This window comes from Leptonotus elevatus, chromosome 6, assembly GCF_054856555.1.
Source record: "Leptonotus elevatus isolate MCC_2025b chromosome 6, RoL_Lele_1.0, whole genome shotgun sequence".
Taxonomy (NCBI): Eukaryota; Metazoa; Chordata; class Actinopteri; order Syngnathiformes; family Syngnathidae; genus Leptonotus; species Leptonotus elevatus.
This window is the reverse complement of record NC_141244.1, coordinates 16,993,287-17,019,291: the sequence shown is the minus strand read 5'-3', so window position 1 is coordinate 17,019,291 and position 26,005 is coordinate 16,993,287. Positions and strand designations below refer to the sequence as shown.

The window sequence follows — 26,005 nt, the reverse complement described above, 5'->3', positions numbered from 1 at the left end:
GGAAATTGTGATTAATATATATAAATTAATATATTGGCTTTGTTGTTTTGTGATGAAATTCAGATCAAATGCTTACACAAGTCTTTGTTTATGTGATGAGATATGTGACAGGGTACTAAAAATAAATACTTTTTTTTTTTTACTTAAGTGTTCCGTTTGTAATTGAGGATGATTGAGATGAAAGTGAAGAAAATGGAAGATGGCGCTGGTATTGTCGCGTGACATGGACTTAAACTGAAAGAACAAGGTGCAACCACGCTCAAGGGTGTTATGAGATATAGTGAATGGATCACAAGACTGATGTAACATGTTGTGATGTTAAAAATGTGCTGATGTCATGTCACGGGAGACGATAATTCATGCATTTTGAATGCTGTGGGTTGAAGCCTCGGGACCAATCATAACGAATGCCAAATTTAGCTAAGAGTTGACCACATTTGATGTAGAGATAGCCCTGATATCAAAAATACATAATAATATGCAACACTTAATACTGGCTTGAAGCAAAGCAGCTTTATCTGGTTGTAATGTACTTAGGACATTTGATTCTCCCAATAATAATTGCCTTGGACTGATGGCTCGAGTTCGTCATGCACACACGCTGTTCTGCTAGTTCTTGTTCTGTTAGTTGTCTGTGTTTCATCATACCTAACGTCACATTATTTACTCCAAAAAATTCTTGCATTTGGATAAGGGAAGCCAAGGCCCATGAATCATTGTTCTCGCACAAGGTTTGTGTGTTAGGATGAAACGTGATTGTACTTAGTATAGATATTGACATGTAAGCATTCCTATAATCCCACAGTACATGTTTATATATTTCATTATGACGGTTTGATGACGTGAAATGTACCGATGTATTTTAACTCCATACACAATGTGAAACTGTGAAGTGATCCAATGGGTGAACATTCCGTAATAGTAATAAGTGATGGATGAGGGACAGAAAGAACGAGGTGCTTCCCACTTGCGCAGATAGTGGGAGGACAAAAAGTACTGTGCGTACTGCGCAGCTGCAGAGACACATCTACGGAATTTTAAGAGAGGAGGGTAATTAACTCATTCATTGCCATTGACGGCTATAGATGTCAAAAATTCCTTTCAATTTCAATTAGTTTAGCATTTTTTCCCACTTTTGTCAACAAGAGTATGAAAACCTAGAGAGAGAAAAGATTGTACATTGTTAGAAGATAAGCTTTTTCCTCCGCGTGTTCGTTTTCTTTCGGGTAGTGAGAATGTTGGTTATCTGAATACAGGCTGGAGACGATGAACAGTTCCTTCAAAGCTTTTATTTCTACAGAATATTCCGGGCACAAATGAGTTACAGACAATGGCTGTAGCTTCTCACAAGTGCGAAGTTACAGAGGAGTTACAACCTTCTTATACTATCTTGAAGGTCGGTACCACAAAGTTTCCAGTAAACAGTTCAACAAAGTTAACCGGACGTACGCGATAACATTCAAGGACACTGTCCAGACACAGAACAAAGCTCATTTGAGGAATAGAGGAAGTTATACAGTCATGACTACACCTGGCAGAGATAGCGATAACACTCAACAAGGACATATCAACAAAGCTCTACTGAGGAAATGAGGAAATTATACAATCATGACTAAATCTGGGCAGAAGACACACTTCAACATTTAGAACAGATATATACAATTTGTGATTAATTGTGAGTTAACTAGTGAAATTATGCGATTAATTATGAAAAAAATTACGTTACAATTTTTTTAATAATCTTTTTTTTTTTTTAAAGAAAAAAAGATCAGTATTAAAAATGAGGGGCGTCAGGCGATATATTTTTTTTATCCTAATCAATCGCATGACTCCAGTTAACTCTTTATTAATCACAAATTTTACATCTGTTCTAAATATACAAAAAAAAAGTCTAGGTTTTCACACTCAAGTGGGGAAAAATGTTAAACTAATAGAAATAGTTCAAATGAATTTTTGACGTCTATAGCCGTCAATGGCAGTGAACGAGTTAAAAAAAGAAAATAAGACAGTAGACAGCACACAATATAAATTGACCAAGACTACGGTAATGTGCAATAATTGTGCAAAAGTGCCTAGTAGTGTGGAGTTTAAATCACATAAATACAAAACAAAGATGTGGTTGCAGACTACCTCAGTTGACCTTTTCACAGACAGAAAAGAAGACAGAAATCTATGGAGGTAAATTTGGTGCAAAACTAACTTGTGCAAAAAATTTGTACCTGTAGAAAAAAGTCTAAATTTGTATCTGTAAAAGTCGTGATTTGTATCTGTAAAAAAAATGTGTGCCTGTAAAAAATTTTTTTGTGTCTGTAAAAGAAATGTGTACCTGTAAAAAAAAAATTTGTGTCTGTAAAATAAATTTGTACCTGTAAAAAATTTTTTTGTGTCTGTAAAATAAATTTGTACCTGTAAAAAAAAAAATGTGTATGTGTAAAACAAATTTGTATCTGTAAAAACAAATTTGTACCTGTAAAAGTCATGATTTGTATCTGTACAAAAAAAAATTTGTACCTGTACAAAAACTATAAATTTGTATCTGTAAAAGTTGTGATTTGTACCTGTAGAAATGACAACTTGTAGTCAAAGAAGTCGCCACTAGGAGTCACAAGTGGGTTTTCTGCTGCTGTTCTGTGACGTGAGTTTTGCCCCATTTGTTGCGCTACAAATGGAGCAAAACTAATTTGTACTTGTAGAGCGCCGTGATTTGTACTTGTAAAGAAGGGGGCGGGCTCTGGTGTAATGAAGGGTTGTTTTGACCAATCAAGTGAGAAGGATTGGAGCGGATTGGAGCGCAACCTCATTGGTTTAGCGAACGACGGTGGCGGGACTCGCGGAAGGATACAAGCAGGACACATCGTCGCCAACCAACATACATATTAAGAATACTTCAGTCGACTGAAGTATTCTTCCTCAACATACATATTAAGAATACTGAAGTATTCTTCCTCAACATACATATTAAGAAGTATTCTTAATATGTATGTTGGTTGGCGACGATGTGTCCTGCTTGTATCCTTCCGCGAGTCCCGCCACCGTCGTTCGCTAAACCAATGAGGTTGCGCTCCAATCCGCTCCAATCCTTCTCACTTGATTGGTCAAAACAACCCTTCATTACACCAGAGCCCGCCCCCTTCTTTACAAGTACAAATCACGGCGCTCTACAAGTACAAATTAGTTTTGCTCCATTTGTAGCGCGACAAATGGGGCAAAACTCACGTCACTGAACAGCAGCAGAAAACCCACTTGTGACTCCTAGTGGCGACTTCTTTGACTACAAGTTGTCATTTCTACAGGTACAAATCGCAACTTTTACAGATACAAATTTATACTTTTTGTACAGGTACAATTTTTTTTTTGTACAGATACAAATCATGACTTTTACAGGTACAATTTTGTTTTTACAGATACAAATTTGTTTTACACATACACATTTTTTTTTTTACAGGTACAAATTTCTTTTACAGACACAAATTTTTTTTTACAGGCACACATTTTTTTTACAGATACAAATCACGACTTTTACAGATACAAATTTAGACTTTTTTCTACAGGTACAAATTTTTTGCACAAGTTAGTTTTGCACCAAATTTACCTCCATAGAAATCACACAAGAAACAGGAAGCCTTTGTTGGCTGAGAGGGAATTGTGAAATGATAGGAACTGGGGAAAGAGCAAGGTGGGGGAGGAGAATTCAAACCCCTTTGAAAGAAGGGGCGTAAAAGACAATTAGAAGACACAAAACTTCACATCACACTGCATACGCGGTTGCAGGTTGCAAATGAGCTGCGGATGACCAGTTTTTGTCATCAGCAATGAAAGGCTTTTATCAACATTGCCTGCATGTATATATCGTATGCCCTCTTTTGGCAGATAGATAACAGCCTCATCAAGCAGTGAGCCTTTTAAATGATTGTGTGGTAAGTGAGAGGTATAATAAATCATCCATTGATATACAAAATGCCATATCTAAAATGCATGCATGTAATTGTTAAGTTTATAGAAACACGTGTCGTGAAGTCAGTGTTCTTTCCAAAAAGACCGGATGTAGCTGTTCATCCTCCCGCCAATGCCTCGGCCCCCAAGTATTTAGAGTGACGTACACGTTGTTCGACCAATCGCCGTGCACCATTTTCTTTGGCGCGCTTGCTGGCTGGGCACAGTGGGCGGGGTTGAGAATGTAAACGGGGACATAAAATAAGCACGCACACACGCTCACTTACACTACCCCCCCCCCCCCAACTACGCACGGAAAACGGTCAGTATCAACTCAGTCGAAATGTGTTAGTTCCCCTTAAACGCCACCTCCATTTTTTGGTCTTGTGTCTTTTATTTTATTTTTTATAGAAAGCAGCCTGCTTGTTTCGCCCGCGCGATGGGGAAAGAGGCGACCAGCGTCGTGAGATTAAAGGGACTCGACCCAAAAGCGAGCGCCGAGGACATCCGAGGCTTTTTCCCCGGTTTGCGCATACCCAAGTGCGGCGTCTGCATTCTGGGAGGACCGCAACACGAGGCATTCGTGGCCTTCGAGTCTGAAAGTGAGGCTCAAAGCGCCGTTGGCTTCAGCGGACATTTCCTGAAAGGCTGCAAGGTGACTATACGTTTGAGTAGTATTTCAGAAACCGAACATAAATTGCAGTCTTTTTGGAAGAAGAAACACTCCCCTAGTGAATCTCAGCCACGTGGTGAAGAAAGAGCTCTGGAGCCTCCTGTTGTTAACCCACAACTTTCCCCACCTCGTGATCCTAGAACCGTGTCAGCCTCTTCTTCCACAATTTCACCGCCACCTGTGCCTAGTGGAGACTTGCGGACTTTCGACAAGCCGCATGGTCGCAAAATGGACCCACCTAGTGATCCTCGACAGACCTGTGAGAAACCATGTGATCCCAGGACAACCCCCACGCTGAGTGGGTGTCCACAAATGCGTAACAAGCCATGTTATCCCAGGACAATTGCAGCTCCCAGTGGGAGTCCACAGATCTGTGATAAGCTACCAGAGTTCAGTAATTCACCACCTATCGTTTCCAGTGATTTTCTACAGCCGTCTGACAAGTCACACTGCCCCCCAAAATATAAACCACCGACATGCGACAAACCCCTTAATTACACAACTTTTTCTACTCCTGATCAGCGCCTACAAAACTCTAATCAGTCACAGACGTCGGACCCGTTACAGAATGCATTTCTCCTGGGTGTTTGTACAGTGTTGGAAAGTCTCCAGTCTTATCAAAGTGAGCCACGCGAGATTTTGCCGGAACATAACCGACAAGAGGGCAGCGGTACGATTATGCCTGAGACACGAACGCCACTGCCAGGCTACGTGAGGCTGTTTGGACTGCCAGGCTCGATCACAAAGGCGGATATTAGTTCTTTCTTCGGAGTGCTCGTGGTTGATGAAGTCATAATCAACATGAAGTTGGAACACCGGCACGTGTGCCTCGTCAAGTTTGTCAGTGAGCAAGACGCTGTTGACGCGCTGCAGTTCAACAACCGGCCCCTTGGCCCCGTTTGTGTGGAAGTACGCAAAGGCACAGAGAAGATGTGGAACCTAGCGTTGAGAGAATGTGAAAACGCTCGTCGTGTTAACGGTGTGAGAAGCTCCCTGACAGATACGGCAAACCGCAAACATAAACTCATGTCGGAGGAGAAACTCAGTCCTGCCAAAAAGGCCAGACTGCACAGTCCAGGTAAAGAGTACATTGTCAAGGTCTGCCATCTCCCCGTAACGACAACTAAGACTATTATAAAGAAAGTGTTTAGATGTCATGATATGGAAAGCTCAAAAATACAACACCTGCTTGACAAAAACCGCAACAGAACAGACACAGCCTTTCTCATTTTTAACCACAAGACGGACTACGAGCACGCAATGAGTCGCAATGGCTGGCGTGTCGGCTCATGTGCCATCAAAGTGTCAGGAATAAGCAGAGATGAGATGATGGAAATGGTAAAGCCTGGCAACTCTTTTAGGACGGAATCCCTCTCCAGAAGCGAGAGGCTGATTACCAGGACAAAAACGTGCCTGGTGGTTGAAAACATGCCTGAAAACATGAAGGAAAGCCTGATCCAGAAGCTCTCACACAAATATAAAGTTGTAACAGAAGACGTAGTAGTTTTAAGCGACGATGGCAAAGCTTCTTGTACGGTTATGGTGCCGTTTAAATCCTTGAAATTTGTTACCATGGCGCATAAGCTCAGCCAAGATTTGCTGGGAGAAAACGCAATTATAACACGTATAAGTCCTAATGAAATGAACACCTTCGTGAATGAGGGCTTGCATTAAAGAAGCAGCTGTACCACCAAAGACTGAAAAGTGGAACCGTTTTTTTGGTCACAGGTCCCTGCATTTCATTATAAAAATCAAGGCAAGAGACTTTCTTTTTGAGGCCTGCGTTTTTCTCTCTCTCTCTCTCTCCTGTATTGTTGATGACTTCTCCCGTTTAGTTGAAGGTGTTCTTTACGTTACAACCACTTACATGGACGCTTGTGTCTTCTACTTTAGCAAGAGAACTGTAGAACCCTTTTGTTACTTGTTTATTGCAGGCATTCAACATTTGTTATGACAGCAGCATCAGAAAAACATTTTAAAATCGCAAAAAAAAAGAAAAAAAGAATCTGCTTGAAGAGAATGTATGTACAATTGTACAGTGTATATATATATAAAAAACTACATTCACAGCAAGTGGACACACTAAAGACGAATGTCTCGTGGTTTTGCATCATTTCTAGAATCTGCGGGGACCATCTGAGAACCGCAGCTGACCTGCAGGACCAAAAAGAAAAGAAATATGAAGTACTTTGGTTTGGACTTATTCCGAACAGTATCCATTGTTACAAGTTTAAAACTACAAGTTATGCATGGATGTTAAGCGTTTACAATCTATGGCTGAACATAAGCTTCAAACTGCACAAGGCGTAAAAACCCAACAAGCCTCTGCTGAATTTGAATAAAGTATGGTGGAAAGGTGAACTCTTGACTGGTTGTGTACCTTTGGGTAAGACTCGAGCGTATCTATTACTACTTCTTGACAGGCTGGAAGAGGGTGGGGACAAGTTTGCACTCCTTGAAAAGCCACTTGGATCAGGACCCTGCAGAGAATAGACGTGCAAGATTAAAAACAGGATTACATTCCGTCAGGCTCCGCATTCGTTGGCCTGAAAGGAAAAGAGAAAGGCTGATAGTATGAAAGGTGAAGACCGTTAGCGCAAAGTTGATTTTGGAGACTTCGTGCTAAAAAATTAAAGAGACAATCAGCTGAAATGGAACTAAACAGAGAGGCAGCTGGATTTTCAGTTTTGTTTTCGGTGCAGTTCCGATAGTCATGTCTCATTACACATTGCTTATTTTTTGCCAGTCAACTCTGCTTTTCGTGTTTTATACACTATGTTAGTTTGTTTAAAATCGTCTGTTTTTATGTCAGATTTGTAAAGCAGTGTGTATGCAACTATGGTTGTAAGAAAAAAAAAGTCTATAAATAAAGTTGAGACTCTTGTGGGAATGTTTTGTGGCCTTGTGGACTACTGTTTTGCATACCGATGAGTCATCCTCTGTCTGGCAGCATTGGGATTCGTTAGAGCGCAAACAAACTTTTATACCGCCTTTGCCTTGGTGGAATATGTCGTTGGGTCGAGGCCTTTGCCTTTGAACATGGGAACATAGAGTTGGTAAATTTTGGTGGAGTCTTGCTATAAATACTGCTGCCGGGAAGTATTGTGGCTAACATCTTTCAAAAAGGTCGGTCAGATGCGTTCAAAGTTGTACTGACGCACCTTTCCTAAACATTTTTAATATTCAAATCGCCTTTCCTCCAAGTATGTGCAGGCCATCTGCGATAGGAAAGCGAAGAATCTCCTAATCAAAAAACAACCTAAATATGTCTACAGTATTTAAAGCAATGTCTCTGCAGATATAGGACAAAGAAGGGCAGTTGTCGGTTCAACTCATGCCGATTTCCCAGAGTTGTATCTCCTTACTTCTGGCTCCATGTTCTTCAGTCTGTATTCCATCAGCTGCTCTGTTAGTTTTTGTGTCACCTTCAGCACCAACTGTGCATCGCTCTCGTTCTCTATCCGGAATGTGTCCTAAAAAAAACACACACACAAGAAATTCAACCTCATTAATGTATGCCAATGTTAAGTAGGAGATTGAGTGGCATGAAATGGAGCACCTACCAGGTAACGAAGCAGCACATTCGAATCATAATCACTGCCTGATGGCGCTTCCATGGAGCTTGGCCTGCCAAATGGTTTCTCTACCGGTCTGTCGAGTAAGCTCGGGGGCATTTTAATCCGGGGGCCTTGGTACTCGTCAGGAAACATTGGGCCAGGGCTAAAACGTTCCCGTCCGTTATTTTGGTTGGCTTTGTATCCAGATAGACTTGGATATGGTCTTGGACTCATATCGGTGTCCAGGAAACATTGGTTGGGTGAAAAGCGTCCAAAGTTGGATGGCTCGTATTCATCCGGATTGGAGTCTGGGAAATGTGGCTCGGGTGAAAAGTTTTCAAAGTTGGATGGCTCATAATCATCCGGATTGGAGTCTGGGAAATGTGGCTCGGGTGAAAAGTTTTCAAAGTTGGATGGCTCATATTCATCCGGATATTCATCTGGATACTCGTCAAAAAGACCTTCATTACGGGGGAAATCCGCATGAAACAACTGCTCATTGAACAATGGACCTAGAAAAGCAAAATAATGTGTAATCAGATCAGAGGACGGGACACAGTAAAGTGCTCAATAACAAATATAACCCACCAATTGGTGGTCCATTTGGCCCCATGCTGTTTTCCGGCATGGGAAAGGGCTTGGGTTCTGCAGAACCTGAGAACAGACAAAAATGCACCCAAGTGGCACCAAAGATATCAACAGTGATATTTAAAACTACTACGGCGTATTAGGGTCACAAATTTGCCACTTTAAAAAGACTCAAACTTACGAGAAATGCACATAGCGTGGTCGGGTTTCCAAATAAGGAGATAGTAATTGCTTTAGCAGAGATTAACCATATAATAATATTAAGCATTTGCTCATTGAAGCGTTGTGTACGGCCACTGGGGCCAGCAACAAAGACGACTCGCTATGCGAAGGTCCACAACCAACGATCAAGCATTTAAGTTAATTTGTTCAAATGTATATTTAGTTGCACATTTATGTTTCCAGAATTATTATTTACACATTCATAAAAAAAATTGTTTTGTTACAATTGTCTAAGTTGACGTGTCGAATCTGCCGCTCTTTGTCATTCACTTGCATTTACCTAAAGTATGCTAGCATTTGATTGGTTAGTGTTAGCCAGCTGATAGGGAATCAGGAAGTGTTGTCGCTCTAGCTGCGGTGTATGACGAGTAAAATGTAAGAATGAATCAGTCTCCATCCTGCCTTTTCATTTAAACTATAGCTACACTTGTGTGTATTTCTTGTAAGGTTCTGAGTTTTTTTCCGGCGTGTTTGCCACTTTATAAACTCGCAAATTTTCTCTGAATATTGTCCCCGCCCTCTAAAAAAAATATTGATATTTATACGTGGCCCCAATACGCCGTCATATAAAACTTAATAACTTAAATTAACTTACGGAGTCCTTTGAAAGCAGGTACGTTGTAGGGCTCCTTTGTGACCACCTAAAGCATCATTGAAACAAATCGGGAAACTCAGGAAGCTATATCTTGTCAAGTTGAAAATCTTTGAAATAGCAGCACAAATGAAAACTGACCTTGACCTGTCCCCTGTCCGTCAAATGCGCCATTTCAGCCGCAGCATCCCTAACCATCTTCCTCACAACAGGATCATTTAAGAGTTCTTCCCTTTTCCAAGGGACTTTGTCAGGACAGACCTTTTTCTGTAACCCAAGACAAAGATGTACCGTTACATACAAGATGTATGTAGCGGATGCCCTACATATTGGCTATCTGTTTTCGGACAAATGTATTAGACTTATTGGGGAATACAAGCTCTAGAGCGCAAGTCACTTTTTCAGTAAATAAAGTAAATGTCTGCTGGCTTTTACCTCCTAAAAAGCCTAACAACTCACCATGTATTTGAACTTGTGTTGTGCGCCTTTCACGTGAGCGACCATATCCCCCTGCAGGCGGGCCACCCTGCAAAGCTTGCATTCGTAGTGTGGCGGGACAGTCTTACTGGGGCTGCGGTACTCCCACACATACTGAAGACCTGAAAACATTTCACCCGTTAAAGTGTTTTGTCCAACGGTCACAAGTCCAGTGTATGGACGAAAATGTTTTGCTTACCGAGTAAGCAGGTTGGGGTCCCGTCCAACACTGTGCTGATTGACGGCACAGTATGGAAGGATGGTCCTTTGAAATATACTGGCAAAATGACAGCAATATTAGATGCGCTTAACTCCAAACATCGCACAAAGTTGATAGAAGCAAATAGCATTAATTGTGTTTTAGAATGCGTCTAACAAGTGTTTTGAAGCAGTAACGTCCAAAAATACTAAGTAGCCTGTTAAAAGCACACGTAAAAATACAAAAACAAGTAGACAACGGTATTGGAGTTCCAGGGGATGTCAGTGTGTCATGACATAGCCATAACATGAACATTCAAAATCCAAACTGCTGAACCCGTGTATGGGATCAGAAGGTGAAGACACAGACTTTACAATGCAAGAGGAATGGATCGATTGCCCCCTAGTGGTTAAATCGTTACATGTCAGGAAGCACTTTCAACCACAGCAGAGATGTAAAAACCAATGAGATCCCTCGATTACGCACAAGAACCGTGTTCCCACACACAACCCCTCGGTGCTGTAATCCACTGCTCGCCTTATGATTACAGGCATGACTACCTGTCCCCGATATCCATGAATACATCATGTCAAACTTCCCCATCTGGCCCCAGCACGTCAAAAAAACAGTACTTCCGATGGTAAAAAAATTGCAGGGTCAACTTTGACCCCCTCCTCATTCGGTGTTGATGCTTTTCATATAGAAGACACAGAAAGAAAGTGTAAAAATACTGGCATTCACACACAGTTTGACAGCCTACTGTGGCCGGATGTTAAGAATTCTCGTGCACAATTAATTGCCACCCTCATGAGCAGTGGTCAGCCAGTAGTCCTGCTTAAGACTTGAACCCATGCTGCCGCTGTCAACTTGGATGAGTATAAAGCGCACCAACCAGCAGGCTAAATGCCTGGGCTACTAACCCACTGGCTAACGCTAATCTTAAGGCTCTCCAAGAGTGAGGTCTGACTAATGCATACATTCATTCTCATCCTTGAAGGCAGTGATTAAGCTTTGAATGGGGATGGCCGAGTAGCGATACCAGGCATCGGGCCGATACGCGGCCTTATTTTAAGGCATCGGTACTCGCAACGGTGGCCCGAGGGCGTTTTACAATCAGGAACTACATATTAGAAAAAGAGAAAATTTCCATTAATTTCATGCAAATTAAAAGATTTTCTTTTGGGGGGGGGGGGGGGGGGTAATGTATCAAAAGTACAAGTGGTATCAGTACTTGGTATTGGTATCGGTGACTACTCAAGAGTTGAGTACTCTTGCTGGATTCGGTCTGAAAAAGCGGTGTCGGAACATTCCTAGTTTTAAAAATTGCATACTTGCTATGCAAAATGCTTACAGGTTGGCAGGCTAAGGCTGCCATTCGGAGGTGAATTTGTGGTCATTTACTTTTTTTGCTCCTGCTACAGGATATTAGTCTCCCTTGAACAATAACATTGAATGGCACACAACATGCCCAATAGCTGAGAGTTTCAGAGAATGGTGGACAGGCCACCAACCAATGATATGAAGCAGAGACAACAAGGTCTCAAGCTTCAATTCTCTCAGTCCAGGCAGTGTACCATGTATGGAAGACTTACCTATGTGAGCAGAATGCTGCGGGCGGTACTTGCCCTGTCAAGGGGAGGGAATAAGTCCACATGAAGGAGAGAGACACATAGAGGAATTAGTGACATGGCGACGCGCAGCTGTGGACTGAACTTCTCGCTACAGGATGTACACCATGTCTCATGGCGCCCCTGCATCAGCAGTGTCATGGCTACAGGTGTCCAAATAGCCACAAGTCCGGGTGAATTCTCATCAAGTGAGAATGTGCATCGGGTATCAGGCTAACACAAATATTAACGGAATGAGTATGAAGGACAGTGGCCATATGTAAATACAGACCAAGACCTCAATCCCATTTCCAAAAGGCATGTTGGGGGGGGGGGGGAGAAAGATACCGAAATCTCACCAATTTCAACTTGTTTGGATGCATGCATGCATCCATCCATTTTCTATAGCTTGTGTCCCCACTTGGGTTTGAGGGAGAGGCTGGGTCCACCCAGGACTGGTCACCAGTCAAAAATGGCAGGATACACGAAAACACTACGCTAGCATGGAAAGAACATAGAAATTCCATACAGGAGTGTCTGAATCAGGATTCAAACCTGAGGCAAAAGTGCCTCCATGCTTGGGATTCCTTATATCTAAATGTGGAAATTGCAAATAGGCTAAAGATTAAACAGGGGTAACAATTAAATTGTTTTTCAGTGTAAATCGAGGATCCAATTTCTGGAACCAAGGAACACTTGCGAAGGAAAAAAAAAAAGGTAAGGGTCCGCTATTCATCAGCTATGTTATGATGATGATCTCAACACCCCTAGCATGGGTTATGGTTGAACTATTGTTTACTGCATGGGTGCATCAGGCTCATTTAAAGAGAACTGGTCGTGCACGTTACCGTTCCCTTTCTCACAACGATGGTTTTGGTTCAGTTTGAGGCGAGCGGCAGTGGCCGATGCAGTCACGACGACTAAAATGTAAAAATACATACGAGGGGTTTCTACACTGTAACGAAATACTTACCGGGCCGTATTTCTTTGCGTTCCAGTTTGGCCCTCTGTTCAGTGTGTTGCCTGACGGTTTGAAATTCATTTCCTCGGTTTCTTCACCGAATGGCCTTAAAAACATAGAGGAATAAAGTCATCACGGTGCCGCCATTTTAGGATTAAACTACACAGTGCATCATTACGAAACAGTTGATTCGTCCGTTCAAAAATCGTTCCCATTATCTTCTGCGTAGCTTCGTTTTAGGCCTAGTAAAGCCATTTTGGAAACCACGTAAAGGTTTTTTTTAAAACAATGCTAACTGGTTCTTTTAGTCGCAAAATATCGGCCAATCTTACAACATTTACCAGAAATGTGTGCAATAAAAGCTCCTGAAGCCGTTGGTGACTGATCCAAATTAACGTAAGCACTAACAGACACAATGCAGACTACTATTACGGGAGGCAGCAAATAACTGTTTCTGGGAGACGATCGGTGGTGTGCCTGTTTAAAAAAAAAAAAAACGACTGAATCTAAGAAATACCTATAATAAGACCTATAATATAAATCAAATACAGACAGTATCAATGACGAAAAATATTTTTTTTCCCACATGCGTCCACGAGTCAAAAGAAATGTAATTTTAAGGAAATTAATTTGTCCAGGGCATTTACGAGGACGACTATATAGTGTGTTGGTATTACTGACCGGGACACACCGTTTAGGCTTTACCGAAGCAGGACTGTGACAGAGACGTTAATATTTTTGGTAAAATATATCTACCACAATTTTTTTATGCAAATTACTTTTTCTGTGCAACAAAACACATTTGGACTAATTTTATCACAGTGAAAACATTTCATTCCCTATGCACAGCCACCTTTGTGCTTTTGAAAAAAAGGGGCGGCGGTGGCGTGGAAAACAGGCGTACATTTGGCTCAAATAAAAGACTGGCACGAGACAATAGCCAAAAATATTAACTTACACAGAAATAAAAGTATTTTCTGTGCCTTTTCTCACCTTCATATACCGACGAGCCTGTGTCGCAAGTGTAACGTTGCAGCAGGCACAGCCAAGACCCTGAGCTGAGGTAGGTTACGAAATACACACTGGCACGATGCTTATGCAGTTAGCTTACTAATGCTAATGCTAGTGCAGAGAAGACAGTGTTGCATGCCTGAGAGAATGCAACCACTTTGACGATCTAATTTTGATGACCAATTGATATTATGCTTCATTGGGCATGATTAGTTATTATTATTATTTATCTCTTCTGCCTTTACCTTTAGATTCGATAAAACTTTTGGTTTCAGATGGCTAAACTGAAATCCAAGAAGAAGAAGAGACAAGATGACTTCCAAAAAGTGAAATTAAAAGTAGGAAAGAAGAAGCCAAGAGCAGACAATGCCACCGATACAAACTTTCGCACAAGGGGAATATATCTGACTGAACAGCTGAAGACAAACACCAGTGGTCCGACTACAAACAGGCAGCTTGGCATCAATGTAAGTGTTTTCAGTTGTTCTCCCCAAGTTACAAACCACTGTCCAGTATCATTTTGCAGGTGTAAACAAACAGCAGTGATTCAACATTTTGACAGGGTTTTGCGTGCATTTATCTCCCCTTCACTAGGAACTGTTGTCTCAGCTTCACCATTACAATGCCAATGTGAAGCATGGTGCCTTATTGGGCTTGAGGGAGCTGCTGTTGGTGAATCCTTCTTTGTTAGAGCAACATTTGTCACGTTTGCTGTCTGAGGTGGCTGCCGTGTTCACAGACAAGGATGCCAATGTTCGGGTGGCAGCCACGCGTGTGCTCAGGTTAGATCAAACTAAACATATCAGTATCATTCATCCCTGTCACAACAACTAATGACTTGAACTGATTACAGGTATATCACCCAGTCTGTGCCTGCGGAACGAGTAGCTCCATTTTTCCCCCTCCTCAGTGCCCACCTGTGTTGTGCCATGACTCACATTGAGTTAAGCATCCAAGAAGATGCCATGAAGGTCCTGGATGTGCTGTTGGAGCACTACCCGGGCCTGCTGGCCGCACGGCCCGCCGTACTCCTCACCAACTTCTTGGAGTTAATCTCTCACCGACAGAGCAACGGAGGAGCTAAAAAGGAACAGGAGGTGAAGGGACGCACATGGGCGCTCTCTGTAAACCCCAACAGGACCGTCACCAGCCAGCAGTGGCGCCTCTCGGTGCTTCTCAGGTACTCCACAATGACTGTTTAGACATTTTTTTCCTACTGAACAAAAATATGAATGCAGCACTTTTGTTTTTGATCTCGTTTTTCACGAGTTGAAAATCAAATATGTAACACACAAAAGGCCCATTTCTTTTTAATAGTATTCACAGATCTGTATAAATACGTGTTAGTGATCACTTCTGTTATATACATTTGCTCCACATTTAAGTATAATATTTTCCTGGATATCAGTTGACCCATTAAGTTGCTTTAATTTCAAAATTTAGTCAAATATTATTTTGGAATGAATATTTAAACATTTCTAACTGTCATACAAAAATATAGATAGGTTGAACTAGGGCGGGCGGGCAATCAATCAAATTCATTCGATTAATCATTTAAAAAATCAAATAGTTGAAGATGAGCTAAATCATGAAATTGAGGTACATGTAAATGATATATTGTTGTCTGAACATTTTGCTCAGTATTTATTTTTGAATAGGTGAAACCTTTAAATAAATGGTTGTTGGGTTTATTACTTTGTAATGGTCCAGAATGAAATAAAAATTGTGATTTTTATTTTTGGGCCATATCGCCCAGCCCTGGGTTGAACTCTGTGCCATTGTACTGAGCAGATGTGCCATTTCCTACTATTTCTGTTATGACAATTATACTTTGCCATCTCTACAAACGTGTGTGGCATCCCACAAAACAAACTGAGCTGAAGTCTCATAAAAGATTTGCTAAAATCTTACTTGACGTCAACGACTTTTAATTTGATGTTGACGCATTTTCCCCAGAAATATTGTGGTGAAACGACAACTCCAATACCATTTTTGGAACATTCAGCTTTAGAGCATCTACTGTAGCTGCTAACATTGCAAATGGTGTCATTTGTGTTTTAGACTTGGGCGCTTCCTTCAGGCAGTAGTTGAGGAAAGACCAGTGGAGGAAGGTAACGTGACGGCCCCATCTGAGGGAGTGTTTGGTTCGAGAGGTGAGAGCAGAATTGCGCCTGTGAATGTCACCTGGGAAGAACTCAACAGCAAGATTGGAGTTAAAGTATATGAACACTCCGGGAGCAAACCAAGTCCGCATTCAACATTTAAACTTAGGTATGATAGCACTGCTGTTAAATATATATATTTTTTAATGTAAATAGAATATACAAAGTCATTTCAACATGGATTTATTTTTGTTTATTTTTGGTAGCCTGCAATGGATTTGTTGTTAACATGCCAGAAAGTTGAAGGCCAATATTTTTTTTCAATTATGTCCCAATAACCTTTAGTTTAACATTATTGTTTTTTACAGACCAGATTCATATCACCCAGGTGAAGCATGTGAAGGTTTGGACTCGGCAGAGGCTGTCCAGGGCTTTGCATCGACCCTGGTTCCACTTTTGCTGGAAGTGTGGGTGGAGGCCAACACCAGTGACTCTTCCTTCAACCACTCTGACGGCGATCACCTGCTGAGCCCGGACGCCATGTCCGTCATGTTCCAGGTCTTGTCTATTCTGCAACTGCTCCGGAAACTGGCGCCACGGCAGGAGCATCAAGATGGACTGGTGAGATGAAGAAAGCACAAAATACTAGGGAATGAGGAAAAGCGTATGAAGTTGTTTTTGTTTTGTTTTTCTAGGATGCATGGTTCCGCAAAGAATACTTAGGAGAGTTTAAGCAATACTTTATGAAAAACTTTCCATACAGTCTTCATGACGCACCCAAACATAAAAAGAAGGTTAATAAGAGGTAAGTTGTTTTTCCATTTTACAACAATAATTTCTATATTGGTGAGTGTTATAGACAACCCTCTCTATATTTTATGTATTAAAAAAAAAAAAAGCGTATTCAAGTATCCTATTGAAAATTCCCTTGAACCAGATTTACTTAAAAAAAATATTTTTTTTTACAATAATAATTTCTCTATTTCTGGGTGCTATACACAACCCTCTCTATATTTTAAGGATTTGGACCCCAAAAAAAGTGTATTCAAGTACCCTACTGAGAATTCTCTTAAATAATTGAGTATTCGTACAAAAATGTTTTTGTAACATAAGCAAATGATGTATTCGCATCACTTGACCTTTTCACTCTTTCCTGCAGGGGCAAGCAGACCGCAGCCATCCCCGACGTGACCGTGGATCCTCTGGCGCTGAACATCACACTCTGCCAGGTGATGGTGTCGCTGAGCCAGAAGCAGGGAGTCGGCCGAGAGGCGGACGGAGACTGGCTGACGCCCCTGAGGACTTTTGTGCGAGACACGCTCGGCGGCGAAGTGAAGCTCAGCTATCGGCAGCTGCACATGCTGCTCGGGACCGTGTGGAAGATGGTGCTCACGCAAAAAAGCAAAAGTGAGGCGCGCGTGCATTTTGTCAGGTGCATGTACAATGATTGATGAGATCTAATTGTAGAAATGTTCCGTGTTGTGTTGCAGCAGTGACGGAGGACCTGTTGGCAGCGGTGTATTCGTACTATCAGCAGAGGCACCTGACACTGCAGTCCAGATCTCTTCTGTTGTCTTTCTATAGCAAGATCTACCTGCAGGAGCAGGGGCAGTTACATATTACAAGGTAAGTGCAATTGGATTCAATCATTGGTTTGGTTCTTAAACACATTTTAAATAGGAGACAACAGAAGCCCATTGAGTGAGGATGACACCTAGTGGTTGAAATGATTGTTTTACGTTGCACCCAATTGGCTTGGGGGAAATCAAATGTCTATCAGGAATTAGTTTTCTATTTTGTGACATAATTCACACATGTAGTTTAATGCAGACAGTTTGTAACATTGTATTCTCACCCCCCAAAAAATTCCAGAGCGGTTTCAGAAGCTATGAATGATAAAAATATATAATTACATTTTAACTCGCCCAATTGTCATGTTCATGTCATCACATACACTTACAATAATTGATAATTGCATATATAAACCCTTGTCATGTGCCTCTCCTTTTGAAGGAGTAAAGTGCTGAGTCGGTGGCTGGCGTTTCTTCCTGTGCAGTTGTCCCAGCTGGGCCACCGTAACCCCGCTCTGTCCGCGCTGCTCATCCAGTCCATTCAGGCTGCTGCTTCCCGAGGCAACCAAGACCTGCTCAGCAGTCTACACACGCACGCCTGCAAACTTTACGGTACTCGTGTGTGTGTGTGTGTGTGTGTATGTATATATGTATATATATATATATATATATATATATAAAAATAAGTAATTAGGTAGCTGACTATATAAGCATTAACACTCATGTTTATATCTTGTTTGTGCGGCGCACTCAGTCAAGTTACAGTCGTACTTATAGATATTTATTCCCGATGATGAATGAGTGAAATATGAATGGATTTGCAATTTAGCATTCGTCATAATCAGAAACAATTCTGTACATTAGGGATCATAATACAGTGTAGCACACATTGGCTGTTTGGCAGTCACAAATTCGCCTGGTCGCTGTTTTTTTTTCTCTCGGACCTATCCTTTGTTATTCACAAGCCAAAGCTATAACAGCATTGCTGGTGTCAATGAAAAAAAATATAATTTAGTTGTTGAGCTTTTTTGAGCCTAAAGTCGTCCTTTGCTGCCATCTTGTGGAATCTCCTTAAAAGAGGCGTCATTCACTCACAATTTTTAAAGGCGGGGTCTTAAGTTTTCACTCAGAAATAAACACTGGATGTATACACATGAAATCCTTCTCAATCAACACCTCTGGGCTTCTGTTAATGTGTGGTGGTGATTTTGTCATCAACCAACACCACTCTCAGCTGTATTTTGGGGGCGTGTCGCACAATGTTGACGAGAAGAGTGTGTGTTGAGCCATGGGAGGAGTCTGTTTTGAATTGTTTGTTCACAAACACAAATGGTCAAAACTTAAGACCCCACCTTTTAATGGCAGGTTCCTGTCCCCCAAGTATTACATTTAGGGCAGTTTACGAAATCAAATACTCAATATTGAATCTATCTTCCTTTTCTAGCCTGATATTGATTCATAAAACCACAAATCCATTATTTTAATATCCCCCCCCCCCCATAAATTCATTCAAATTATTTTTTTTGCATCTTACGGTTTTCTTGAAATTTACCGTTCACGTGAATTTAAAAATATTTTCTTACGTTTATGAAAGACGTGACTTATTGCACTTTAAGACAGTTCAGAATCTTTTAAATTTATATTTAAAATGATTGATTTAGATAATGGAAATATTTTCATCTTATCCTTGCTGATGGTAATGTTTGTGTAACACTTACATGATTATAACACGTTACTTCATTAATAAAATAAATCATTTAACCGGTTGCTGTCTCCGCAAAATTTAATTGGGAATTTAATGTTTGTGCCCACAATGAATCAATATCAAATTGAATTGAAGCGAATCGGGGAAAACCCCTCAAATTGAATCGAACTGAACTCTTGTGAATCGAAATCGAATCGACACCCAGCCCTAATTACATTACACATACATGAGGTGGAAATTGAAGAAAATGGGGCAAAAAACTTCCATTCTTCTGGGAAGACTTTCTACAAATTTGTTTGAAGAGTTCTTCCACACCAAACTTTCCTCAACATATCTTTACGGGGCTTGCTTTGTGCACTCGGGTCCAAAAGGCCGTGCCTAAATTGTTTTCACTCACTAAAACTATTTTCTTTTGCGTTTGCTGAAAAATGTATTACTCAGGAGCAACTGAGCACTCTAGCCTAACTCCTGACTGGTTATGTAAGAATCTTGGCAAAACCAAAATGAATGACTCTCGAGTTGCTCTAGTAGGCACCGTGACAATGTGTAGCTCCCAGGCAGAATTAAACCAGGCCAGAAGCTCCAAAAGATCAAGACGGTCAGATAATGCGATTGTGTTGTGTGACAAGGAAGCAGCAGCAGCAGGAGGCGGAGTTAGAGGAGTCGAGGGGGCGGTCAAGAGTCCTGATAGGGACTGCTGGCAATTCACCATCACAACAGTTCTTTTGTCTGCCGGCTTCTGACATCAGCATGTGCGTCAGCGAAACACTGACCCCACACACACATAATTCGAGTGTCTAAGGCTTTCACCGTCACAAACTAGTTTTGGTTTTCCTGGTATCGTAGCAATTTTCCTTACAGCCGTGCGCATGATGCCGCTAAGTGTAAGCGTGACGTCCACCTTTGTGTCTGCGTGTGTGCGTCTGCGTCCCCAAAGATCCGCAGGAAGGCGCTGTGGTTCTTCTGCCGGCAGAGTGCCAACAACCAATGGTGCAGCTGCTCTACTTCCTTCCCAAGATGTCCCGCGCTCTCCTGGCCAAGCTGAGCTTCTGCTGCAGCACCGGGCGAATCTCAGCCGGCCTCGCCGCCTCCCTCATTCGTATTATACACTTGAGGTGAGCTCGATATCGTCACAGGAGGCCGTGGAAGAAAGTGAAAGCGGGGTACACGCAATACAGATGATGGGGGACGGATTTGAGCATTTTAGTCACCCTCCAATTAAAGTTAGCAAAGGTCTGACTATCAGATGCCGCTAAATGATGATTTAGAGATCGATGACAACCAGGGATAATATAATAGTACTATGACAATTGGCAAATCCTTACTTGTGAGGTCAGCTTTGCTGCGATTGTGCCAATTTGGAGGCGACCCGAACATGTTCGCCACAAGAAAATTGAAAGAAGAGTTTATTAAGACAATGTTGATAATAAGATACGAGTTGGCCGAGCTTCTAATGTTTCTTCTTTTATTACTACTCTTTCGTGTTGTTTTTCATCTGGATGCTCCGTGACACCATTCTGCCTCTCACAAGTTCTACGATAGACACTTTGTGTGTCGTTTGCAGTTTTGATCAGCTCGAGTACCCCACAATACTCTCTGCATCATAAAGCAAAGTTGACGGTGATTCTAATAAGAATATTTAATAGTGGCTGTAAATAAAAAGTGAGTCCTGGTTAAAAGCTACATTACACAAATACAGTGAAAGCTCCGAGGTCAAACATCTGATATGTTCTAAATTTAAATCAGTATTTTCCTTGAAGAAATCATTAAAAAAGAATCTGTGTCAAACATCTGCCAAAATACAAACTCAGGCAAACACACTGTCAGTAAAGACGACATGCATCTCACTTATTTAGGGTCCCTGCATGGTTAGCCCGTCCCGTTTAGGCACAAGTTTGGAATTTCTAACGAGACTATTTGCCATTTTAATGAGAAACAAACAAATAAAATCAATGTTCAGAAATTTTCCGCCATTGTTTTACTGTGTGTGCCATTTTGAAAATCGATAGGATCGCCCAGTGGAAATGTTCTTCGATCAATGAGCACGCTCCTCTCCAATTGCCTGTACTGGCTGCCATAGCGTCGAATACCATTTCATTCACTTCTGAATCTTAAACTAACTTTAATTTGGTAACATTTCAAGAAATTCTAATTGGTGACACACTGTTAAAAGTGTATGTGTGTGTGTGTGGGGGGGGGGGGGGGGGGTGTTGTCAATGACCGTTATCCCTTCGTTCCAAAGTATTACACAGAAACAATATATTTTAAAATTGTAGCCATAGATTTAAAATGTTTCAAAATGGCAGCATGGTAAATAATGGCGAAAAAATTCTGAAAATTGAATTATGCTGCCCCCCCCTTTTTTTTCTTCTTTTTTTTGCCTATTCAATTAAAATGACAACGGTCTCGTTAGAAATTCCATACTTTTGCCAAAACGGGACGGGGTAATGCAACAATTTAAAAAAGACAAAACACATTCAAATGTCCTAAATCAATACTTTAAAAGTCTATAATACAGATTTTATGATGGTATAAAAGTGCTTTACAGGCCTGATCGGCACCTGAAGTTGTACATTACTCCCATTAGATGGCAGTAGCGCACTATCCCTCGCCCACAATCAGCACGCTGTTGTGCATCTGACTCATTTCTCGTGTCACTGGGTCAGCATTAACACATTTCCAGAGAAGAGGTAGCCTCGGTCCAGACAAGATGCAAAAGCAGACACAAGATCAACATTTTCAACTACACAAAGAACTAATTTTTTAGGAGACTGGAATGTGTTTGACCAGCAATTTGTGCATGCGCTTCTCAGCCTTTCCACAACAAAATGTCGCCCTCGCTATCTTGCTACCGATATCCCTTCATCTTCGCTCGGGGCCACGGCATTTCATAAGATGACTGTCTGAACACTTCATCTGAAAATTAGGCAGAATGTGATGAACTGATGGATCGAGGGTGTGAAGTCACATAGACAAACATTTACTGTCTTTCATATTAATTCATGGTTTATTTACCTTCATTATAGCATAAGCATATTGTGCATAATGAATCTGATAATGCTTATTACTTGTGTTTGTTAAAAAAATTAAGGGATGTCAGGCGATTATTATTTTTAATCGTAATTAATCGCATGACTCCAATAGTTAACTCGCGATTAATCGAGACTTTCATATCTGTTCTAAATGTACAATAATATATTTTTTCTAAGTTTCACTCTTGTTAACATAAAAGTGGATTTTTTTTACCTAATAGAAATATGGCTGCATCTTTTAGTCATTGATACAATAATTTCATAATAAGTTTTAAGAGTTAAAGAGTGTGATGTTGATTTGCGTCGAGGTAATTTTTCTGCTACGAGATGGCATTATTGCATTTGTAAGACGAGCTATCTAATTTTTAACATGAAGTAACTTGTGAAATTCTGCACATTTTTAAAATTGTAAAATACAACTTGACCCCAGTCTCCACAAATATATGCATTATTATTAAATGTATTACTGCAAAATAATACATTGGAAGAGGACCTTGAGAGAACAAAAAAATCAGACCTTAAATTGCAATATTGAGGGGAAAAGCGCAATTCGATTATTTTTCCAAATTGTTCAGCCCTACTCGCAAGTCAAAGCAAAAAAATGGGCCGAACAACTCTTGTATCTCAAGGTCCCGTTGTACTCGTGTTTCCCAGGTCATCTTTGAACGGATGGTCAGCCGGGAGCCAGGAAGTGGCCCTGCAGGACGTGGACTACTTCAGCTTCCTGTTCTCCACCCTGACGGGCTTCTCATGCGAGCAGCTCGCTTCCCTGCAGGAGGCCGGCGACACCAGAGCGCCGGGCCCCTCCCCTCTGTCGCCCCTGAGGCTTCACCGCACCCCGCTGGACCACTTCACGCACCACTGGGACGTCGCGGAGGTACGTCTCGCATACGTTGTCGCTTTCTTATCGGGAACTTTCCATTTTCGAATTGTACTTGTTTGGTCAAATTGAAAATATATTCTGGACTGACGTGTTTGTCTCGCACATGGAGGCTCAGAGCATCGAAAGCTTTATCACGTTTAAAACATTTTTTTTTTTTATCGCATCACACAGGTTGGAGATGCGTGGTTATCGGCCACCGTGGATATGTACAAGCACTAATGAGAGCCGGCGGCGTGAGGGGAATGTGACATTTCCGCACTGAAATTACAGTTAACGTAGCCTTGCCCTGGGGCAGGTGTGTGCGAGTGGGGGGGGGTTGGAACGCCTTCTAATCACTAATTCAGCGCCTCAATTAAGGCCTCAGATCCTGCTTCTCTCATTTGCCTGTCTGAGTCAATCACAGCCAAGCGGGAGGTAAAGAGGAGGGTCGGGGTGCGGCAGCACGAAGGGACGGACAGTGTCAGCGCCGCCGCCGCTAATGAGGCGGGATTGTTTCTAACGACGCGGAGAATGTCAACAGGTGCGGCGCGGTGACAAATGCTGGCGTGCACGTGGTCAAATGAGAAAGACGGTTATTAGGTTAGGAAAAAAAAGTTGACGAAGAGTCGGGGACACGTCTTGTTCTGGTTCTAGCACAAATTAAACTGAAAAAAAAACACGTTTTATTTGATTCATTCCTTGTGGACTGGTGCATCTATTACAATTTGGAGAATTGATTATATTAGTTCAATGGAATTCATATTATACAAATTAAACTCAAAAATAATTTACAGAAGTCAAATTCCTACTTTAAAAAAAACAATACACTGTACCGTATTCCAATTTATTTATATACATGCTTACGGCATTTAATTTAATTTAATTGCATGTTGACCTTGATTGAGGTTGTAAGATAAAGGACAAATCAAAAATAATTTTGAATAAAATGTTAAATGATGAATGCATTGGACTTGCGGTAACAAAAATGTGGAAAATGCTATGTTGAATAATGTTCAAACTGAATCACATCAAATTACCATTTTTATGTACTTTTTGGTGCATATTTTTCAACTATGAATTTATTGATAAGCAGCGAGAATGTTTTCATCCATCGTTCGTCGTGGGGATGCGAACGGTGGTCGGCGACATGTGTCAATTACTATTCATTGAGTGGTGGCGGGTGAGAAAAAAAACCTGGTGGCCCGCCAGGCCTATAAAGCACTGGAGGAATCCCTGGTGGTTACTAAGAATGTATTATTTATTTTTAAATCACTGTTCACGTCTGTATTGTGCTAGGGATGCGTTCATTAATCTCAATGTTGTTTGTTTTTCAGGAAGTGTGCCAGCGTCTGGAAAATCTGGGTTCAAAGGCTCAATGCTTTGAAATTTTACAAAATGGCATCTATGAATATATGGTGAGGAAGTTGCTTTATGTTTGCTTACATGAGTCTTGGCATGCTTGATGGCTTGTGACTATCCAACTTTCTCCCAATCACATTCAAGGGGTTTTCAATGGGGTTCAGGTTTGTAGATTGGCGTGGCCCTGACATTCAGGGTGTACCCCGCCTACTGCCCCAAGCCAGCTGGGATAGGCTCCAGTCCCCCTCGCAACCCTTGTGAGGACAAGCGGTTAAGAAAATGGACGGATGGATAAATAAAAAAATAAAGATTAAAAAAATAAAAATAAATATCTAAATAGAATTAAATATCAATAAATGAATGAAAACGCTCTGCTTTCATTTATTTATGCTGCAGACACTCAGGTCGAAATGTTATTCAAATGTGGGGCGTTCCTAAGCGGGTTGGGCTCCGCTGTTGCTTTTAACAGTTGTTGTTTTTATTTTTTGAATCTCGTTTTTTATTTTTGTATTTATATTTACTTTTATTTATTTATGGATATTGATTTTTTGTATTCAATTTTTGAATTAAATTTTTTACATCTGTTTATATATATATATATATATATATATATATGTGACTGAGTTCCACCTGCGTGTTTCAGACCAATCTGCGAGTGGTGCCTGACAGCATGGCGGCCGCCCTCCTCAAAGCCGTTTCCAGGCTAATAGACCTGTCCCTCCTGCCCATCGAGCCCGTCTTACGCTTGTTGTCCCGCTGCTGCCTCAGCCTTCTGACGCTGCTCGTCACTCAGCAGCACGACAAGCACAAAAGGTGCGGCGCATCGCTCGCCGCGTTGGAAACAAAAGCACACCCTGAACTCGTTTGTGTCCCAATCGCAGGGAGGCCATTTTGGGAGCGTGCGTGGGGTCGCTAAGCACCGTGCCCCGCCTGCTGAGGATGCTCCTGCAGCTGCGCGTGGCCGATCTGAGCCAAGAGGAGCTGCCGCAGCTGGGACAGATTTTGTCCATGCTGATGCACCACCCGCCGCTGCAAAACCAGCTCATGGCCAACAACGATCTGCTGCAAGAGGTCATCCAACAACTGACGGTAAAAACATTCATCCTCGAACCCGAATTCATACTCCCACTTTGACTCCTTTTTGCTTGTAAGTGTTTATATTTGCCATTTGTCCACGTGTGTGTTGCAGAGGTACTCCCGCGGTGTGACAAGAGAGCAGTGGCTGACTGACCTGCTCTACTGTTACAGCGTCACTGTGGCCCACGGCTCGGCATCTCAACGGGGAAACATTCGAGACGTCTACTGATGGACGCACACACACACACAATTAACCAACACGGCAGTTATTCTAAAACACAAAAAAAAAACACTTACAGACCACAACAGTGACTATGCTTTGTACTCATAACTTAACAAGAACACAGTGGGCCCATGTTTGCTTTTTTTTTTTTTTAAGACCTTCACCATGCTTTGACCTGCTTCCTGTCTCGTTGGAAAAATTGTGTGTGTGGTTTTTTTTTTTGTAATAGAAAAAAATAAAAAAATTTCACAGCA

General features: G+C 41.5%; 3 protein-coding genes across 9 annotated transcripts in view; 2 read left to right on the top strand and 1 right to left on the bottom strand.

Moving 5' to 3' along the window:
- LOC147172319 (meckelin-like) overlaps positions 1 to 13,859 on the bottom strand; it is a 22,363-nt gene extending 8,504 nt beyond the window's left edge. For 2 of the 6 annotated variants that reach the window (XM_086077336.1, XM_086077339.1), the window contains exon 1: positions 12,822 to 13,140. In XM_086077336.1, the coding sequence (XP_085933462.1) occupies positions 12,822 to 12,926 (105 nt within the window). In that variant the 5' untranslated portion in view covers positions 12,927 to 13,140. The other 4 variants (XM_086077344.1, XM_086077343.1, XM_086077342.1 and 1 more) reach the window with 4 other exon arrangements.
- On the top strand, positions 4,175 to 6,967 carry rbm12ba (RNA binding motif protein 12Ba). The gene is made up of 2 exons (XM_086077335.1): positions 4,175 to 4,255; positions 4,345 to 6,967. The coding sequence occupies exon 2, from the start codon at positions 4,373 to 4,375 to the stop codon at positions 6,278 to 6,280; it is 1,908 nt and encodes a 635-aa protein (XP_085933461.1). The 5' UTR covers positions 4,175 to 4,255; positions 4,345 to 4,372; the 3' UTR covers positions 6,281 to 6,967.
- tex10 (testis expressed 10) lies at positions 13,482 to 26,005 on the top strand. Of its 2 annotated transcripts, none has more exons than XM_086077324.1 (16): positions 13,482 to 13,872; positions 14,096 to 14,287; positions 14,415 to 14,602; positions 14,674 to 15,000; positions 15,882 to 16,091; positions 16,291 to 16,543; positions 16,618 to 16,727; positions 17,082 to 17,329; positions 17,413 to 17,548; positions 17,936 to 18,105; positions 20,136 to 20,313; positions 22,885 to 23,107; positions 24,427 to 24,507; positions 25,095 to 25,264; positions 25,333 to 25,540; positions 25,641 to 26,005. In XM_086077324.1, exons 2-16 carry the CDS (start codon positions 14,096 to 14,098, stop codon positions 25,755 to 25,757), a joined length of 2,811 nt encoding a protein of 936 aa, XP_085933450.1. In that variant the 5' UTR covers positions 13,482 to 13,872; the 3' UTR covers positions 25,758 to 26,005. The 2 variants fall into 2 exon arrangements, with proteins under 2 accessions (XP_085933450.1, XP_085933449.1); XM_086077323.1 differs by having other exon boundaries at positions 13,483 to 13,872; positions 14,072 to 14,287.